Source organism: Microcebus murinus, chromosome 9, assembly GCF_040939455.1.
Source record: "Microcebus murinus isolate Inina chromosome 9, M.murinus_Inina_mat1.0, whole genome shotgun sequence".
Taxonomy (NCBI): domain Eukaryota; kingdom Metazoa; phylum Chordata; class Mammalia; order Primates; family Cheirogaleidae; genus Microcebus; species Microcebus murinus.
In genome coordinates this window covers 69,639,329-69,661,515 of record NC_134112.1, presented here as the reverse complement: position 1 = coordinate 69,661,515, position 22,187 = coordinate 69,639,329, and the positions used below count along the sequence as shown (strand labels likewise).

At 37.5% G+C, this 22,187-nt stretch overlaps 1 protein-coding gene across 1 annotated transcript in view; it reads right to left on the bottom strand.

Moving 5' to 3' along the window:
- Window positions 1-22,187, bottom strand: part of MDFIC (MyoD family inhibitor domain containing) — an 88,561-nt gene that overhangs the window by 10,150 nt on the left and 56,224 nt on the right. The window contains 1 exon segment of the mRNA XM_012736134.3: window positions 19,727-20,002. Coding sequence (XP_012591588.3) covers window positions 19,727-20,002 — 276 coding nt within the window.

The following is a 22,187-nucleotide window of genomic DNA, read 5'->3' as shown; positions in this document are numbered from 1 at the left end:
GAAAGAATTAGTAATCTTGTGGTTGGGTACAGCAGGAAATTTAGATATAATAACTTATTTTTTCCACATTTCAGTTATTATCCACTTATTTTCTCCCAAAGCTAGAAAGCAAAAACAGAGTAAGACTGTACTTTACTTGAACCTATTCAATGTCCATATTTTAAGTTGGGTAGTTGAAATATCTCTAACAGAAGTTTAAATAATAACAAGGTTGAGTATAATTTTTGAATAATAAAATCTACTTTAGATCTTAAAAACATTTTCCTAGAAAGAGTCAATGTCCAAAAGCCTGCTCAGGTTGGTAACAATACCGTTTATGGCTAGGACAAAATATATGAAAATAAATCCTCCAGTTTTAACAAAAACATGTATTTGCATAAAAATGTTCTAAAAAATTTTTCCCAAATGCTTAACTTAATATTTTTTCCAATGTTATCTTCCCAACTATGTTTATTTCATAATTCATATATTTAGGTTTTACCTCTTCTTATTTGTCTTTGGTTTAAATATTGTGCAAGGTATATTATGAAAGGAATCAGTTTTGTTTTATTTTGTTTTTTAAACCATGATGTACCCACACTGGGAGACTCCGTAAAGGGTTACAATGATGATGATGGTGAGTAAAATAACACTCTGGCCATATCTGATCCTCTTAGTCACTGACATTAGCCTATTATAGAGATGCACAGACTTGACCAGGTCACCCATGACATGAGGTCTTCACAGCAGCCTGGGAGGAAACACACACACTAAGAGAAGGCTGACAGTATTCACAGGATTGGGAGCACGCACAACAACTCTCCAGGCACTTGACCGACCATGGCTCAGTGAGAGTCCAAAGGGCACCCCTGCAATCTAAGAGGCTGAGAGGTCCCCAGCAGTGGCTGCTCCCGCAGGCGCCCTCAGAGGCAGGGGCAGCAACCCCAGCAGGAAGTACAGGCCTCACACAGGCAGGAGGAGCCTCGCCTAGAGAGGCCCAGGATGAGCTCCCCAGTCCCGACAGAAAAGACAGGCCCCAACCAAAGAGGCACAGCAGTCTAACAGACACGCCAGGCAAGATGAAGAGAAACAAGCAGAGTGAAATGTTACAGCAAAATGAGACACCAAAGCACGTTTCAAAGCAGTGCACAGGAGGTAAATCCTATTATTTATGGAATTAATTTGTGAATCAATGATGGCATTGTTACTCTTTCCACATCCCTCCCTCTCCACCCGTGTTATCTATTAATGTCATTTGATTTTTCATAAGGCACTATCACAAGCCTCAGATGAACAGGACAGCATGACACTGAAATTATAAGCTATAAATACCTCCACCTTAATTTAGTGGACAATTCTGAAGCCAAAAAAAAAAAAAAAATCTATGAACATGTTTGCAAGTATACTCTAAAATTGATGAAAGCAGATAAACCTGGTTTTCCCATACCAAAAAAAAAAAAAAATGTAGCTCTGTGTACCACCTTTAAATTGTGGAAAAGAAGATAAAAATAAAAACCATCTTACTGAGATGCTTCCAAATCCTCTGCATTCCATCCAGGCCACCCCCCAACTGAGTTTTTCCTGAATCACAGCTCATTACCTACTAGTACCACTCAGCCTGAACTACAAAAATAAATGGCTATAATATAGTGCGGCTGTTACTGCTGTTGGTATGTTTGGTTTCAATGAAGCTATTAACAACATACTTGGGACACAAAAACAAAGGTGCTTCAATTAATGATCACCGTTTCATCTTCACAAGTGGCACAGTCAGGTATCACCCTATTTATGAGGACCATGATACTGGAAAATTAAACTGGCTTTCTAGTCTTAGCTCTGTCACTAATTGGCTGAGTAATCTTGAACAAGTCATTTCGCTCAGTGTCAACAGGCACACAATGAAGGGGAAAATAATCTCCAAGTTCTTTTCACTCACTAAAAATCTAGAAACCTAGCCCTAGAATCTAGACTCTATCTATAACCAGCAGATTTTACAGTCTAACTCAGAGACTTTTTTTGGCCTTGAACGAGGCCATTACTGGGTTTAATGCAGTATGCAAAGCACAGTGGCAAGTCAATTAATGCTGAATATAAGTTGACTGTAGGTTGGCTGAGCCCCAGGAGCAGATGGCCATCCTGTGCAGGACCCGCGAGGACACAGGCCCTGACTGCCCTGTTGCAAAGATGGAATGTGAGCCCAGAAAGTAGGCTTCGTATAAACAACAGGCAATGGTCAAAGTATAAACTGTGTACTCTGGTCCATAGAGGATATGAGTCACATGGTATTAGCCACAGAAGACTTTCTGAAGTGGTGAGTTGAAAGGAGGTGAAAAAAGGGGAATAAATATAGTCCTCATTCCTGACCAGCATAGGAACCCAGACATGAGGCCTTGGTGGTTAAATGTTCATTCAATAAAATGCCATGAGCATCTGGCTACATGTTAGACACTGACTAAACTGCAGAGATGAATCTCAAGGAACACAATGTATAGTTAAATAAAAATATAATTACCATACAGTGTGGGAACGGTTGTGACTCAGATAAACCCATGGGGATGGGAGTAAATGATGGTCAGGAGCACTAACGTGGTAAGTGACTCACAGCCCTCGTCTGTGCATCAAAGAGAATCTCACCACATGGCCATTTGGATCTTTTTATAGATGAGGAAACTGAGGTTCAAGCAGTTTATATAAATGATCCAAGGTGCAAAGCTAGTAAGGGAAGGTCTGGGATTCGAATTTAGGTCTGTGTGATTCCAAAAGCTTTTCTTATCACCAAGATATATTGTCTCCATGTTTTAATGTATTAATTTCTATTTTTATTTAGCAACCTTTTATATACTGTTTACTATGTTCCAGCCACTGCTGTCAGCAGTTTACAAACATTTACTTACATAAACTCTTATAACATTTTTGTAAGATCAATACTATTATTGGTCCCATTTTACAGATGAGGAAACTGAGGCACAAATGGATGGAATAGTCAATAACCAAGTCAGACTTGTAAGATGTAGCTCTACTAGGGGTGGGAGGAGATAGCACAGGGTAAAGGGAGGAAGTTGGGGTGATTCCTGAGCTATGCCTTAGAGAAGTATATGTTAGATGAAAAAAAAAAAAAAGCAAAGCTTGTTCCAGCCGGTGGGAGAGTTATGTAAAGGCACAAATACCAGAATAGGATAGTGTTGGAGATGCAAGTGGCTCAGTATTGTTGGAGCTGGAGAAACCAGGTAAACTGCCTTCAATTTTCCTTGACAAAAATGAGGCAGCAGGAATAGTGCTGTATAATATATAACAATGTAGTGTCAGTGAGGTCAGGCAAGATGACTTTGAGGAAATACAAAGGAGGTCGAATTAGCCTGAGTAGATAAGACACCGGATGAGGCAGAGATGGGAAGAGAAGAGTCACATGTGACCCCCCTGGCTTCTGGAGCCATTTACCAAGGAAGAAAAACAGTTTGGTTTAAAAGATAACATGCTGAATGTGAGACATGCAAAGGCTGAGGAGACCCAAATGGAGATGTTCAAGTGGCAGCTGAAGACACTGTTCTGGAGCTTGAAGATAGGCCTGGGCTAAGGGGTTAAAGGAGGCCAAAACTCTCATGGTGACTAAAATTATTCAGGTGCCCAGGGAGGAGGTACTGAGTGAAGAGAGAAGAGATGAGAGGGAACAACAACATTTAAGGAAAGGACTGAGGAAGGAGAGCTGGCAGAGCAGCCTGGGGAGTAGACACAGGAGTAGAAATTCTAGAAAAAGGAGGTGCCATGGAAGCAAGAGAGAAAAATATTTCAAGGAGGTTGTGCCAAATACTGGTTTGACCAGAGACATTTCAGGGATGTATTTAGGATGTAAATGAATAGCAGTGAGTTGGGAAGGGACTGAAAAGTGAAGCAGCAGAGACTACGAATGCAGATACCCTTTCAATAAATCTGTCTGTGAAGAGAGGGAGAAATGTGAGGAAAAACTACGACAGGATACAGAATCCAGGAAGAGACACACACACACTTACCCACGATCACCACACGTACACTGTTAGATAAGAAGAGAGCTGAAACTCTCTTAGAGTAGAAAGGGCCTACTCAGCGGAGTGAGCTGATGACAGATCTGCAGTGACAGGATGTGTGCTACGACAGGAAGACAGGCTCCTCCTTTGAAGTGGAAGGTAAAACAGCTTCCGGTTTAGGTAAGTTTGTAAGGCCCAGGGTACAGGGACTGTGGGGAAAAGCTGTATGGCCACTTCTCCCCCTAGAGAGTGAGGCAAAGTTGCAGAGAGCTTCTTTGAAGAGAGCAGCAACAAAATGAGACAGCCACTGTGGTCTGCTTGTCTTTGTGGTTTGCTGCTGTGTCGAAGTACAGTACCTAGAAGAGTGCCAGCCACAGAGCAAGTGCTCAAGGATGATTTGTTGAATGAATTTGGGATATAAGAAAGATGTGCTGCAGGATTCTGAGACTCCAGGTGAGACCTGAGACGGTACGTGTGTAGCGATAGAGATTTTTATGGTCAGCAAGGTTTCCTCAGTGGTGTTCAGCTCCCCGGCATTGACAGAAGCTGAAAAGACAGATAATCCAGATTTGGGGTTCTGAAGGGTAGGTATGCCAGAATGACAGGGTCACAATCAAGTTAGAAGTTTCACCAAAAGATAAAAATCTGGAAAGGGGGAAAAATGTATGGAGGCCAGTTTTAAACACACACACACACACACACACACAACACATATATACTGTATATATATTTTTTGTGGTCAACTGGCATTCAAGAGCCAGTAGGTTCATACTTATTTCTGACTAGAAATGTATTTTTTAAAAGTCAACAGAAAAAAAAAATCACAGGCACTTGATTAAAAACTAAAATGGAATTCCTCTATGTACACTAGCACACAGACCTTGGCACATGGCAGGCTTTTAATACATACCTGTTGATTTGATGCAATTCATTTGTGTGGCCTGAGGAAAAAAATGACTTTGGGTTTTACTTTAACTTCTCCTGTCACTCCACAGAACACGTTTTCTAGGAGATACCTACCATAGATGTTGAAATGTTCTTTCTAAAATAACTACTCTTCTGTCATTCCAAAATGCAATTGCTGCATCCCACACTGAGCATAATTATTAGGAAAAAAATAAACTTCAACTTCTAGTGTCAACTTTAAATTATGTTATGTTATGGGGATGTTATTCCCCAAGAGGTCCAGTTTCTCCAGTTTGATTTCCCAAGAGAAGCAACGGTAGAAATTTAGGCAGGTTTAATATGTCTTTGGAAAACTAGTATATCAATCCATTTTGCTCTTTTCTTTCAATTATCTTCATATTTCCCCCAAACTCCTGGATTTCTCAATCTTCTAAGAGACAACCACTATTTATTTGTATGAAATTTTTTTTCTCTTTCAAAATGAGGAGCATGATTAATTTCCTTGAGCAAATTATTTTATAATTATTCTATTTTATTCTTCTAATTGCCTCCTACATTCACTTGAGAGGATGCCTACCACCTTCCATTTTCCCTTCAGTCAAGTGTACAAGAGGAAGGGAAACCAGCACAAATTACCGGGGTCCTGTGCTTGGAAGGGGGCCCGAGGCCACACTGCGGTGCATATCATTCAAACCCCACTGGAAGATCTGCCTAAGAGCCCTGAAAAAAATGTGTTACCAAGTTGTTGACTTCGAAGCATTTCCTGTGTTTTCTCCTGTGCTTATTTATGGAGACTTAAATTAAGACTTCCCAAATTGTAGCATACAAAAACTATGAAGTTAATTTTCTCCATTCTTCTGTATCTTGGCATTGTTGACTATGTATTGGTGAAAGTATGACATTAAAATGTAAACACAAAAACAACAGTTACTTACTAATTTACTAATTAATATCATTTTTAAGGTGGAAATTCGGATATGTCCTTTATTATCACTTCAATATAATATGAGCAAACAAAGCTATTAAAATAATCTGTGTTGCCTGCATTGTGAAAACTGCACACAGAAATGTCAATTTACGAAACAAGTATGTTATAAAAGAAATTGTTTTTTACTATAAAGGATACTTAGGATCCTGCAAAGGGGTACGGCAGGCATTTTTAGTTTTAGTTTTTGTGGGGGTTATTTTGTGTGCCATGGACACAAAATATTTTTAAATTTGTAAAACAAAATGCACAGGATTTTGAAGAAAAACAATTATGTCAAAATAGATATAATATTAAAAGTTGAGGTAGAATAAATGTATGCTGCTTTTTAACACACAACAGGATCAAGTAGCAGTCTAATAACTACTATAATTTTAAAGTAGTGATTGGCATAAACAATATTTCATGATTTCTGCAATAACTGTCATATGATATTAAAATATCAGGGCCAAAGTCACAGGTACTACTAATGCTACTGAGGTTTACTGGCTACATTTATAATTAAGAGAAATACTAAATTTCATTTTAAGTTACAAGGTTAATGAAATTAAGTTGACTATTTTTTCTCATCCAAGTCATGAACCCCTCAAAGCTAAAGACCCCTCAGCTAGAGGGTCATAAGTAAATCTTTCAAATTGCTTCTAGGGTAGTCAACTTAAACCTTCTATATAAAAAATTCATCATGCAGGGGTTTTTCAGAAATTTGACAACTTTGTACCATGAACTCCCTTCTATCCTATTTCACCCTATACTAGTTGAGAATTATACATATTAATTATAAAAGGTTCTCAAAACTATAATAGTTTAGCACTATATTTAAGTATTTAGAAAAATGAAAACATTTCTAAGAGAAATGAGTATTTCTATGTAAAATGAATTAGTTTTGGGAGTGGGGTGGGGAGTCATTTGGGAATGTTTAAAAAAATGTTTGTTGGGTTTTTAAGAAAACCTAACAAACCGCAAAGTAACTATATGCTCTAAAAGAATAGAAATGAACTCAATACATGAGAATCTAATTCAATCTAGAAACGAACATCATTGTTGAAAAAGTCTTGGGTCTTAGATGGAGATTTCTGGAGCTATTTCTTTTAAGCTACATACCCATACTCACAAGCATACAAGCTAAGAATAAAAATAGCTGAAAAAGTTTTAAGCATAATTTTTGAAAATGTCATGAATCACTGCTATCTGGGTTCCTATAAATTGTAATCTATAATTGAATGGAATCATGCAAAATTTTCAACTGAAACAGTAAGGAGAGGAGAGAGAGCACAAGCAAGAAAAATAAACGAGGAAAGAAAGGGAGACAGGTGCAGGACAAGATGGACAGAGAGAGAGATATTAATAGAAGGTGTACTTTGGAGTAACAACGAACATCAGACAACCAAAATTCTGGACCTGGCAGGCCAGATCTGCAAGGATGGAAGGTCCTCTTACTACAGCATGAAACAGACTTGCTCCTCAACAGGAAAAGCACCATTTTGTTCCTATTCCTGCAGAATCTTCTCTTCTTTTTGAAAAACTCTATGTTCAAAGTTAATTTTCTTCCAATATGAAAATCCTCTATTCTTAAATATTTTAGTGTCAATTTAGTGAGGAAAACAATATCTTTGGAGCATGCAGAAATAGAAGTGGGAACTCACAAAAAAAAGGGAATTGAAAGAATGTAGTAATAAAACACTGAGGGAAAAAGCAGGAAAATTATGAAGGCATCAAATACAATAATAAAAATATACAGAATATAGTATCATAAAAACAGTTTCAGTTAAAGACAAAGGAATATGAATATAGTCCAGCTAAGCCTAAAATTTTAAATGTTCTCCCTCTTGCAGATTTCTAATTCAATCTAGACCACATGGTATTCAATAGACCACATTTCATGACCACATTTGGACATGAAATAAGGTATACATTACACAAATTTAGGCTAAAGTGAAATAAAAAATATAAAGAAAATATTTTCATTTAGCATGAGTATCTGAGATGAAGTTTTACTACAGGATGGTTATCTCAAATAGCTGAAGACAAAAATTATATGCAATGAATAATAGTTGGATACTATTTATCTCTATATACCCTTTATAAACTACAAGACACTGATGAGTCATTAGCCAGTTTTTTCAGAAGATTCAAAACATCCTGCACATTCTGTATCTATTCCCAAAACTGCCTTCCTTTGAATTGTGATATTATACAGTATCTAGTGCTATTACTGTAACTAAGAAATCTTTTGAAATCCTTCTAAAGCGAATAGAAAATTTTAGTACATTTAACATCATTCCAAATGATAAAATATTTTCTTAGGTAGATGGTCTCCAAAACTTGTAAATCTAATATGCCAAATTCTACTGGCCATCTGGAAAGATCTCCAGTTAAAGAAACAAAAAGTCCCTCAAATGTGTAAGACTAAAGCAGTCACTGTAAAATACAATGTTCTCCAAGCATGGCTCCTTTCTTCTAATGATCTAAATCTGAGAGGGATGATAACACACACACACACACACACACACACACACGCGCACACACGCACACACACACACAATTACAACACCCAGGGTACTTTGTATTGGATCCCTCTCCTTATACCTACTCAAGAACATCGTCTTCCTGCTACATCGACCTTCTATTAGCTCAACAGCATGTAACCAATATATCCCATTTCTAAACCATTCCCCTTTAGTTCCTAGCCCTTTTACCATCCCCCTTTAGGAAGACTCCTTGCCCAGAGTAACCTAGATTTGCTATCTTCAATATTTCTCTTCCCATTTTCTTTAGAATTTCTCTCAATCACCCTCTCACCCCATCACACCACCAGAAGTATGAACGTCACAAATGACATCCACATGACAATCTCAAGGGTCATTCTTCATTCATCTTGTTGGATTTCTCAACTGCTGTGACACTTGATCATATTCCCTCCCTTTTAACACTTTGCTCATTTGGTTTCCAAGTTGTCTTTCTCTATCCCTTCTCCATCAGTGACTACTCATCCACACTTTTTCCACGGTTTCTCTTTATTTTCTGATCTTTCCTTCATGGAGTGGCCCAGGGCTCGGTTTTTACAAGGCTTTATCTCTGCACTTTATCTTCTTTCTGGGCAGTAGTTCTTAGCTCTCCATTCCTATCAGTATCATAAGGGAAGCTTCTAGAGGACACTAAGGCCTCAGACCCACTCCACTCTAAGAAAATCACAATTTCTGAGAGCAAAGCCCAGAGTTGTATTTACTTCCTGTTCCTTTTACCCTGAAGCTTTTACTCCAAATATCCAGATGCCAGAGTTGGGAACCCCAGCCCCAGGCAATCCTATCCATTGTACATTCTGTACCCTGATGATTCACAAAGTGTATCTCAAGCTGCAGACCTTTCCTCTAAACTCCAGGCTACCCTATCCAAGCACCTATTCCATACCACAGCTTGTGTGTGTGTGTGTGTGTGTGTGTGTGTGTGTGTGTGTGTGTGTATAATGGGAAGCTCAAATCCAACATATTCAAAACCAAACCTATCTTCTTCCAAGACCCAAACCCTATTCTTCCCACAGTCTTCTTATCTCAGTTAATGGCAGCTTCATACTTTCAACTGCTCAGACCAAAGCACTTGGAGTCATCCTTAATCCTTGTCTTTCTCTCACACTAAAATTCCATTCTTTAGTAAATCCTGTTCTGTTCTCAAAATACATCCATATGCAACAAATATCTCATCACCTTCACCTCTGTCACCCTAATCCAACCCTATCACCTGCCATCTGAATCATCACTGCAATAGCGTCACAGCAGGTCTCCCTTCTTTGCCCTTGGGTATTTGGAGTCTACCTTCAGCACAAAAGACAATGTGATGTTTAAAAATGGTAAGCCATATCATGGCATTGGCTCAAAGCCTGACACAGGCTTCTTACCTCAAAATAAAAAACCTCGGGGCTCACTAGGCCCCTCATTCTTAAGTCCTTAAGGACATCTGATTTTTGAGTAAGATATATGAAAATATCTAATCTCTTTGGTCACCTCCAAGAATAGCATGCTATTAACAAGATTTCATTGCCTTTCTTAAAAATCTGGAAGAAAAAAAATCGTCACTTTTGTCAGATTCTTAAAGAAGCCCATGAAATATAAAATGATAAGAATCACTGTGTAAGGCACTATCACAATTAATAAAAAATCCATTTTTGTTGAGACAGGGTCTCACTGTCACCCAGGCTGCAGTACAGTGGAACAATCACAGCTCACTGCAACCTCGAACTTCTGAGCTCAAGTGATCCTCCTACCTTAGCCTCCAGAGTAGCTGGGACTACAAAAGCGTGTACCACCACGCTTAAGTGCTTAAGTGTTAGCCTTTTTAAGCCTTTGCTTGTGATAAATATTGAATGATGAATAGGACATACTAAAGCATAAGTTTATTTTAAATATATTTTAAAATTAACCAACTGTTTATTTTTCTGGATTATGCAGTAGTTTTCCTAATCATCTTTTCTATACTTTTCTTCTCTTTAACTGTTTTTTTTAACCTATTTGTTTTGTTTTATTTCTTATACTATACTATGCATAAAGCTATGATTAAATTCAATTAAGGACCTTATGAGTATCAACTATAAGAAGCTATGAACTTCCATCCATTTGTGGTCCAAAACACAAAAGTCAGATCGTTGGAACTCAGAATTACAGGGCTGTGCCAATGCCTATTTGTTAAAATGCAATTAATGCTCATGGAATGAGGTAGGAGTGGGGACTTGAGAGAGGCTTTTTAATCAACGAAGGTTACATTTCTTCATACCAAGACATTCCACAGAAATTACTCAGAAATCTTCTAAGATTAATCAACCACACAACCCATACAGAGCAGAACCACTGAGGTCAACAACCAGTAAATGCTCCGGTTGCTTAATTCTCTTGCTTTGCCTGGTCACTTATTTCAGTGTATTGAATCTAGATCTAAACTATGCTGGCTTGTCAAGAAGGTATCATTACTACCTTCTTATATCTTCAAACTTTTCTAACTTATCTCTCCTGGATCTTTTGTACCCAAATGTAAAACATACCCAAATTGTTCCCATCTTAAATCAAAATAATACAAAACAAACAAAACAACCTCACTGGACCTGCACTTCTGCCCTGAACTTTGGTCTTTCTAGAACTCTTCTCATTAATGTTTCTTCACATTCCAAAACACACATCTTTCTGGCTTCTCCATAAAAATGGCTCTTAATGTCACCAAATGATATCCATGTTATTATATTCAACAGAATTATTTCAGTATTCATCTTACTGAACTCATCAACAGTATCTGGTGCACTCTGGTACAGTTCTCTTCCTCTACTTAAAACATTCTTTCCCTGACTTCCTGACACCTTCCTCTCCAGTCTGTTTCTCCTCTCACCTTTCATATTGTTTCCTCTCAGCCAGATAATCTTCCCCTTCGTTTTGCACTGTGACATCTCCCCTAGGCTACATTATCAGTGTGGACTACTCTGACCTCCTGTCTATCTGATATCGCCTCTGGAGAAATGTCTGACCTTCCCGTGGGATTGTCCCCCAAGCACTCAGACTGAACCCTCATTCCCATCCCACCATACTGGCTACCCTCCAGTGACCCCTGAGTCACTCAGTTCCCAGCCATTTGACCTTTTCTTTTAAATATCTACTTAAAACTCATCCAGATTCATAGTTTCAAATAGCCCCTCTACAAGAACAAATATAAAGAAGTATGCTTGGTTCTAACTTCTTCTTTCAAGTTGTAGTTTGTATTTCCAAATGCATTTTGTACTCTCCTCTTGGATTGTGTATCCTCATTTGAAACTGAATAGGTCTAAAACTCAGCCCCACACTACATTCAGCTATTTCTCCTGGTTTCCTAATTTCTATTCATTTTATCAACTAACTGAACTAAAAACATTAATGGCAGTCCTGCTCAGAATACATATTTGACTGCTGTTCCAGTTCTACCCACATTTACCTTGGGCCAGGACCCCTCATTCAGACCTAAACCCCTAAAGAAAACCTCTTGGGTCCTTAACTGCCTGCCCTTGGCATAACCCTTGGGCTGAAAGCAAACTTTCATCTCCAGCCTGGCTGCTATGCCTACATATTATTGTTTGACCTTAAGAAAAAAAAAAATCACCTAAACTTTTCATCACTATAGATTTAAAAAAAAAAAAAAAACAAAAAAAACCCTTGATGTGTTTATAGGGTCATAAAAGTTATTCAATTCTTTCCATTTAGCTTATTATTCTGAAACCTGGTTTCTAAATAGTCCCTTCATCCAACCGCCTCACACCCCAAAGCTTCCTGGCCAATCTATCTGTATCTCCATTGTTTCATTTCCTCCCCACCCATCTCCAGAGTGAATGCTAAGCTAATATAAATCGTGAGAGCAGCAGCCTAAGATAGCCTGTCTATAAAATCAAAAATAAAAGGTGAAGGAAGCAGAGTCTATATGTGGCTGACAGCTTCTATCTCTTCTTTAAGATGGTCTGCAAAGCTATTGGTTATTTTAAAAGACCTCTGAGATTCGAAGCACATTTTGAGTTGTCTCTAAGTTTCAATGTTAAGTTATGTATTTTTCAGAACCTTGGAAAATCTTTTCTTTGCTCCTCCTCAAACGCATGGGTGTGAGAATACAAATTACATAGTCAGGCTATTTTCCTAAGCTTTAAAGGTAATGTATTTAAATGTTTACTTTTGGCCCACAGAAACACTTCCTACTACTCATAAATACTTCTGATGGATAATTGATTTAATTATTTAAGAACAGATGATCAAATACTTCAAGTAAACAAAAAGTAATGATTTATATGTGGAGAATAATTTATATTTTGATATAGTCAGCTTTGATTATGGCTACTCTTCCACACGGCACACCTCATTGTATTACTATTGTTCCTTTTAGTGTGTTGGCTGAGTAGCAAAATTTGCTAAAAATCTTATTTTCCAAAGTACTAGCAAATGCTGCACTGGAAAGCAGAATTCTAAACCTTTCTCCCACACCATTATTCTGACATGGAATGGAAGGCACTGTGCCTGAGAAAACAGAACAAAACAAAACACCATCCAAGCAAATTAAGTATTTTGAGGAATGCAGTGACATATCTTGCCAAAGTCACAGAAAATTTGTTTCTAGAAGCTCTGATTATAACACCATGGTCACATCATGAAGTCCTATTATTGTCCTTCCACTAAAATACTACTGTAGTATTTCTACAATTATAGAAATACTTCAAAACAGAAGTTTCTTATGGAAATAAATATAAGATTTTACAATACGGACGAAACTAAGAACAAAGAACTCAATTTCAATTTTACCTTTCTTACTTTTTTCCTGGCTTCAGGATGTGGGAACATGTAGTTGTGTGAAAACCATATGGAACAATATGAAACTTAATGCAGTTGGCAGGCAGGAGTTCTGGACTCCAATCTCCTCTACTGGGTCTCTTCTTGTAATTTTTTTAGTTCAAGTATCCGCACTCCCTTTTATCTCTTCGTTTTCTCTCCCTTGAGGATGTCAACCATTCCTGCAGTTTCAACCACAATGTCTATGGAATGTTAAAGAACAAGTACCTCTGTGCTCCAATTTACACTCCTTACTTACTTCCACATCTAGGGGACTCTTGTAAGCCAGGCACTAGACAATGGATTGGAAATTAAAAGATGAGTAAGACAGAGTCTTTGCCTGCAATGAGATGACCCTTGAGTATAAGAAATCAGTAACACAGATAAATTTCAGTATAATTTTGTACCCCAAGGGTGCTGTGAAAACCTCAAAGACGGGCAATTAACCCAAAATGGGGCATCAGGAGATGATGCCTAAGATGAGTTATGAAAAGAAATGCGTAGAGGTCAAGAAGGCAAAGGGAGTTATGAGAACACTCCAGCTTGAGGAGAGAGAAGAAATGAAGGCATGCAGTGGTGTCACCAAACCATGTGTGTGGACACTTCTAAGCATTGGGGTGAAGGCACAATTCCAGGTGCAAGGAGTTGGATCAGGGTTTGCAGATGATGATAAGGGAAGGGGAAGTAGTAAGGCCCAGAAAGATATTTTTACCACTTTACCAGTAATTCTCAAGGAAGGAGGGGGCAGGGCATCTCTGAATCACATAGTGGGCTTTTGAAACTGCCCTGTCCAATCCTGCTGAGTCCTGGTTGAAAACTGTGTGTTCCACCTACACTATCTCCTGGAAAATCACAGCTGAATACCTCCTACTGGAGAGTGTGTCTTAGCCCTCTGGTCTAGCGTGAGAAACATTACTCTGTGAATGCAATGGGAAAATGCAACAAAAAGAGGAGAAAGAGGAGCCTAAAAAGGAAATAAAGAAAGGTCACAGAGGACAGAAGCTAAAAGAATAGTTTAAAGAAAAGAAAGCAGAAAGAACCAGTAAAAGAAGAACTGGGCTTCGGTCCATGCATAGGTCCAAAAGTTTCCTGCAGAGCTTGTTGGTATCCCAAGCTCAACAAGTCTAAAATCAATTCATCATTGTATGTATGGTAATGGTTCACTATTAATGTACAAAAAGCCTGTAAAGGCAATCAGAGTGCAAAGTGCAGTGTAGGTTAATATATAACAGTATTTACTACAAGGAACAAGGCACCCTGGTTCTACATAATTGCAACCATGGAATTTTTATATTATGGAGAGTAAAGAAAGCATAATTTTTCAAAAAAGTATATACGGGATATGAAATGATGTCCTTCAGAGAAAACATATGTATCTTGGCGATAGCTTCAGGAGAACACAGCATCCGAGTCTGCCTCTGGACTGGTCCTTTCCTATCTGCTAGTCTCATCTCTCCTAATTTAGCTTCTCGGAAGCAGCAAACTGTTTATGGTTCTCTGAGTAGATACATTAATTCATAAAGCTCCTTCGGCCTTGAATGCCTCCCTCTACTCTCAACTCCCTAACCTAACTCTGCCTCATCTTTCAGGTCCTCATGCAGACATTGCCGTTTCCAGGAAATTCACATTCCTGAGCCCTCTGTGCTTCTTAATAATGGTGATCATAACAGCAGCTGACACTTATCAAATACTATATCTGGGCCAGCCCATGTTCTAAGCACTGAGCAGTATCAACTCAATTCTTCTTCATAATAATCCGATGAAGTAGGTACTAATAATATCCCCATTTTACAGACAAGACACTGAGGCACAAAGAGGTTAAGTAACCTGCCCAACGACACATCCTCGGTCAGTGAAAAAGCCAGTATTTGACTCCAAGCAGACCAGTTCTAGAGCCTGTGCTCTAATCAGCAGACCACACTGCCTCTATGTGAGTAACAGTGACATGATCCTAGTTACTGCTATATACACAAGGCATTTATTGTTCAGCATTTATATTCAATGACATGCTACAATTGGGTATGTATTTCTCTCTATAAATACTAAATCTAGACTATCAAATATGGAGTATAAACTATCCAAAATTCCTGAAAAGTATAAAATCTCTTTAAAAATATTTTTCTTGAAACTTAATTTTTACAAAAATATATAGCTGTAACTGGCACACCTAAAACACATTAGGATTTACCACTCCTATGATAAGAAAAGTGTCTTCAAATATAATGAAAACCCTTGGCAATTTGAATATTATATGATACTAAATTATACTATAATTATTTCAAAGGTCAAGAATCTTAAACATTTAGTCTTAAAATTCTCCACCTGAATGATACAATCAGAAAATTAAAGTATGTATGGAAATATTTAATTATACAAAACAGGTAGAAATCTACTAATTTAATAACCTTTAAATAAAATGTGCACCATTTTCCCACATGGCTTTTTTTTTTTATCTCTGTTGCAAAAATGGGACTTTTTAAAAGAACATGTTTTAGTGAACATGAGCATCCATTTTATTTTCCAGTGCTAGTTTCAAGGAAGAGTAAGATAAAATGGTTTGGAATAAAGAGTCATATCACTCATTAGCTCATGAGAAACTCTATGAAGCTTTTATGCTGGGCACCACTGTAAATTAAAAAAAAAAATTCATTCAGACTCAGTCTTGTCTTTTTAGGAATTTACAATCTAGTAGAAAAAGGGAAACAAACAGAGAACACAGATGTGAGAGCTGGTGTGTAAAATTTTGGTAAGGAGGCAAATGTATACTAATAAGATCCCTGCCTGACCTGCAGCTGTAACACCATTAACGTCCAATGTGATGTTGAAATGGCCAGTAAATTATGTTTTTCTCAGAAAACTTTAATAAGGCAAAACAGCATGAAGGTTAGGAGGTTCTGTGCAACAGAACATGTGGGTTTGAATCTCAATTTTATCATGCATCAGTTGACTTTAGCAGCTTCACTTAACTTCTCTGTGCCTCAGTTTACTCTTAGATAATTGCACATAATACATTACATGAGTTTATGCAAGAGAAGCAGGTAGCACACAGAAGCCACTCTAACCGTATAAATCACTTCAGGAGTCTGCTGAAGTGTGGGCCCCTTTGCTTTCAGGCCTTACGTGACCCACTGATAAAGACATATTAAAACATCTTACCAACCCACAGACTCAATTACATAGCTGGGTCAGTCCTTACTGCTATCTATATAATCAATGGTCCACATCTTAGCAGTGTTTTCCAAACTTGGTCTGGAAGAGCAAAGAGGCCCCTAGTACTCTTAATCAAACACTATGAAATAGTTAAATATTTAATTCCATCATCAGAACCAGAAAAATGCCCCTCTCGTTGTTGATATTATTTATGTGTAATACAAAAATCACAACCACAAGGACTGTGTACTACCCAGAAATAACACACATTGTCAAAATGGGCATGGTTAGCTGCTTTTGAGTTTGGGGTTTATATTATTTTGCTACTGGTTTGCTCATTTGCTGTCAGTAGAACAGATGATGAAGACTTCTGAAAAATGGTAAACAGTAAACTGAAAAGAAAGCCTAGTGCTGTGGTTTGAATATAACCTCTCCCAAATTCAGGCATTGAAACGTAACATGCAATGTGATTGTACCAAGAGGTGGAGCCTTTAAGAGGTGATTCTGCCATGAGGGCTTCTCACCCGTGAATAAGATTAAGACCCTAATAAAAGAGGCTTCACGAAGTTTTTGATCTCTTGACCTGCTTTCTGCCATGTGAGGACACAGCGTTCCTCTCCTTCAAAGGATGAAGCCATAAGGCACCATCTTGGAAGCAGAGAGCTGAACCTGCCAGCACCTTGATCTTGGGACGTGCCAGTCTCCAGAACTGTGAGAAAATAAATTTCTACTCTTTATCAAGTGTCCAGTCTCAGGTATTTTGTTATAGCGGCACAAATGGACAAAGACTCCTAGCTATTAAATCCTGCCTCCTCATTGTTTCTGCTTTTGTAAAAATAATTTCTAAACATTTTTATTTGCACAGCAAGTCAAGCCTGTTCGAGGCCTACTGTTCTGACATCTAGGCCTCCTGAAATTCAGGTGCAATGTCTGTTCACCAAAACTGTTTCTGCCACTGCCTTTCTGTGCAGCAGGTTTTAGGTCTCTACTCAACAAGGAATCACATATTTTGTAGAGCAAGAGACCTGTCCTGAGAGTGAAGCAGCTTTGCTGTAAAAGGAGAATCACAGACTCTCAGCACTGAACTTAATTTTTAAAATGTTTTAATCCAAACTCTTCATTTCATAGAAAAAAGAGGTCCACAGAAACCCAAGTCCCCCAGCAAGCTGGCGGCAGAGTTCAGAGTGTTCTTCCTTATAATTTTCCATCTATCGGTTTGGTGGGGGTTTTTCTTGTTTTGTTTTTTATTATAGCACATTGCCAGAGAAAAAACTTAACTTCAAAACTGAAAGTCAGAAGAAAGAACACAATTTTAGAGCACAACCTTAAATGGTGATAAAATTTATGGCAATACCTAACTTTGAGAAAAATATGGACAATGCAATTTTAATCTAGATTCCAGCAATTACAATAAAAGGAATCTACAATTGACTAAATCCTGCAGCCTTAACAGTGAAGTTATGGATAGGACTTTGTACAATATGTTTAGACATTTTTACTTGTACTTCATACTCATTATGTCCCCAACCCAATCTGGAACATATTTTGAGATAAAAGCAGATTAACAAGGAACTTCTCTTATCCAGATCTTTGTGGTAGGCCATAGTGTGGGTGTGTACATGAGAGGGGGAGAGGAAGAAGGGAAAGAGAAAGGACGAAGGGGAGAAGGAGGCAGAGACAGAGAGAGGAAGAGGAAGGGCAGAACTGTATTTCATTCATGGACAGGTGATTTTCCTCCTCCTTCATTTGTTACTTACGAAGCTGCATTCTTACATCAGAAATACATTCAGACATGGCATTAAAAACAAAATGAAAAATTGTATAAAAATTCCATAAGCTATTTCAAGTTGGATTAATATGTAAATGTTACCATTATTTAATACTAAAATAAGTAAATACCAAATGGAAAATAAGAGGTTAGGGACATAATAAGTAAATTCAAATGTATAAAACAAGTAGATTTCAATTGCATTCAATTATTTCACCCAATCACCTAGAAGTGAAGATCCTCTAAAGAAAATTGCATTGCCTTCCCAACTCCTTGGAGAGCCAGTTTAGTTAACAGCCTACCTATGCTTCAGAGATGACCATGCAGCTTACATGTCAAACTCATTTTAAAGTGTCAATCAAGTCCCTTTCAATCTAATTAGTTTGGAAAGTAGTGTCACTGACCTAGAACTATGCAGACCATTTATTATCATATCATTTGATCAACCTAACACTTTACCTCAGTGGAGTTTGAGACACCTGTAGCCAAAATGTAATATCCTTTCCCCCACTCATTACTGGTAACTCTCAATACAATTTCCTATTTACAACTCAATTTATGTCTATGAATAAGCATGGCCAACGTCACAGAGGCATTCCATAGAATTTCTCTTATTTAAGATTTCATGGCAAAAATAGAAAGGGAAGGGAAAGGGAATAGAAGGGTAAAGGCAAAGGGTCATATATATCAGAGATGTGTATATATATATAAATATATATATATCAGATTCAAGGTTTTAGATGCCCAAGAACTGCAAAAGGAGGGAAAGGAGGAATAGCAGAGGATCATAGATATGCTGGGAAAAATTTGGAACCTTAAATATGAGGGGAGATTTTTCTTTTTTTAACATAATACAATGAACCATGTAAAAGGAGTCTGTAGGTTAATTGTCATCACGTGGATTTGTTTTACGATAAAGAAAAACTTTCTCAGGTTCATCACATTTAACCTGACTTTAACCTGGCCAAGGGCAGGATGAGGTAGAACTGAAGAGGTAATAACTAGTTCCCCAGGGGTCAGAGAGCACAGCCAAGTGCCTGCAAAGGAGGCGCTAACGGCCAGACCACAGTCAGGCTGAATGGGATGAGGCAGCGGCAATGTGGTGGCTGGAAGATCCTGGCCAGTCAAGCCATAGAAATAACCTGGCCCATTCCCTGGCAAAAGCAAGAAAATTATCCAATCTTTTTCTCATCTGAGCTTTGCATATTTAAGAACTGATTTGCACGACGAAAATACAAGCAGGTAATCTTATCTCTGATCTATAGAATAACATATTGCATCAGGGAGAGATAAAAATATACACACACACAACACTCATGTATGCCACTAAAATGTTGTATTCATATTTTTAAATGTAGCATTAAAAAAAGAAGTATAGCAGTTTATTTAAAGTAATGACTTCACTCTAGAAGACGATAATCTAAAAGCAGGATGTCAGCTGCTAATGCTTCCTTTTCTATCCTGTGCTTTCCTTTGGGGAAGTTAAGCTGCATTTTACCAAAATTCCTGTTTGTCTGAAGGATAAGCAAGATTCTTCAATTATGTTTGCTTGATCAAATAATTACTAGTGAACATGATTTTACATCTGGTGAGATAAAATATGCATATGTCTCAAACTTACCTTCAGGTGAAGAGCTTGTCTTTTGGGAAAAGACAGCATTTACTTTGCTCTTTTTACTGATATCGTTGTTTACAGACAAGCTGGACTGAATTTTTCTATGCATTTTTTGAGAAACAGGTGCTGAAAGTTTGCGATTATCTGCGGATACGTGTTTGGCCCCGTGGTGAATTCCATTTCCATTGCTCAGACTTGTGTGGCCGTTCTTTATCTTGCTTATTTCCTCCTCGCTGGGTTCCTGTGCTGAAGTTTGAAGCAGAGGCAAACGCTGAGGTTGGGCTAAAAAAGAAAGAAAAAATTTATACAGTTAAGAAAAATAGATTAATATTTTACAATAATGAAAATACATTCAGTACCAGAGATTTAGGGTTTTAACCATGATGCTAAAACCGAAGAGGCAACAAAGAAAGAAAAATACAAGCACAGACATAGAAAAAGCATATACTTACTAACAGGGAAAATGGAAGTGGGATCATCAGAAGTAACTTTACACAAGGATATAAGAAAAGAGCAGAAAAATACTGGTTTTGGTAAGGAAATGTAAGTTAGAAATTTGAAAAGGTATTTTAACACTCATTCAGCAAATCTTGATTGTTTTCTATGCTGGGCACTCTTTGGGGTGCAATAGACAAAACAGTGTTTTGTCATTACTACCGATAATAAACTACTCAGTTATCTTTTGAAATAAAAGGAAAGGAATGATGAATTCAGATATTCAAAGCTGGACAATACGGAGAGAAATATAGTGGGTTTTTTTAAATTCCATTTTAAATCCCAGAGAAGAAACTCTTCTCTATATTTATTCTTTAATTTGATTTTAAAAATTAATCATTTATGAAAAGTTAGGAATACAAGAGAACTTGCTTGATCTTATAAAATTTATTTACCAAAATTAAGTAGCAGCACTTTAGGATTATTCCCATTTGTGCCAGAATGAAGCAAAGAATGCCCACCTTCACCCCACTTATGCAACATTAACTGGAGGTCCTGGTGAAGGCAATAAACAAGACAAAATTTTGATAGGTCTGTATTCTGGAAAGGAATAAATAAAATTTTTGAGATGTGCACAGATTTGAATGGTCTGGGGATAAAGTAAGAGACTATAATTTCTGAAAAACTAAGAATTTAGCAAGATTTAGACACAACCACATAAAAATCAACAATGTTCCTATATGAAAACAGTAACCAAATAACAAATATACAAGAAAAATTGACATTCTTCACAATAGCAAAAAAAGAAAAAAAAAGCCCACAAACAAAAAAACCCTACAAGTATCTAGGAATTAAACTAGGAAAAAATGGGTAGAGTTTTTATGGCAAAAATTACAAAACATTATTGAAGGGCATAGAAGAAATGCAAGTAAATGGAGAAAGTATAAATATGTTAATTCGGTTAATATTATAAATCTGTCTAATTTATTATTTAATGTAATTCTCATAACATTTCTAACAGGCTTGTTTATGGAACTTGACAAACTGGTCCAAACATGTATATGGAAGAGTAATTAAGAGCCACCAGGGAAATTTTAAGGAAGAAAAAGGGTTCTGGGACTTGACTTACCAGGTATGAAATCTTACTATAAAATTAAAGTAACAAAAGCACTATGGTGTTGGAACAGGCAGAGACATATAGACCAATGGAACAGTAGAGTCCCAAATATGTAGGTGTGTGTACATGTATGTGCATGTATACCTCAAACAGATAAACTCCAGATACATTAAATGCCTATGTATGAAAAGCAAAACTTTTTTAGCTTTAAAGTGAAAATGCAAGAGACTATATTAACAGCATGATATAAGGAAGGACAAGCAAATAGGATTCTTTGGAAAATGAATCCTAAAACAAGAAGGATGAATATTCATCATTTGTATGCCCAGCATTTCTGAACATACTCACAGATTTTGGTAAATTCCCCTATTACATCCTATACTACTCTGCAGCTAGAGGGCAGGTATGTGATCTAAGTTCTGCCAAGCAGAACTATGGCTTGCATTTAGAAGTGACATGCAAGGTGTCAGCCACACCAGGGAAGTGGAGCCTCTGCCCACAGGCAGTGGAGAGGCATTTATCGGTCTTGGCAGTGTGGGGCAGCTTCTGAAGTCCACTTCCTAGTAAAACAGTGGTCCAATGGTGCAGCAGTAGTTTCCATCAGAGAAGCCCTACTGAATGGATGGATATGATCCTTGGCTGTATAACTCTGGGAGAGTCTATGTGCTGATAATAAAGTCATTTTATATTTAAATCAGCCAAGATGGATTCTGGTTTTGGGCAGCTTAAAGTTCTGATGCCCCCCAAAAGTTATCAGTGTACATTTGTTTAATTAATGAGGTTATTACTAACATCATAATTTATCTTCATTGTGTAGATCTTAAGCAAAGCTATAAATCATAGCTTTTCAACAAAAAAAACCCAGCAACAACAAAAAACATTCATTGTGAAAATTTTACTATTCTATGCTTTCCT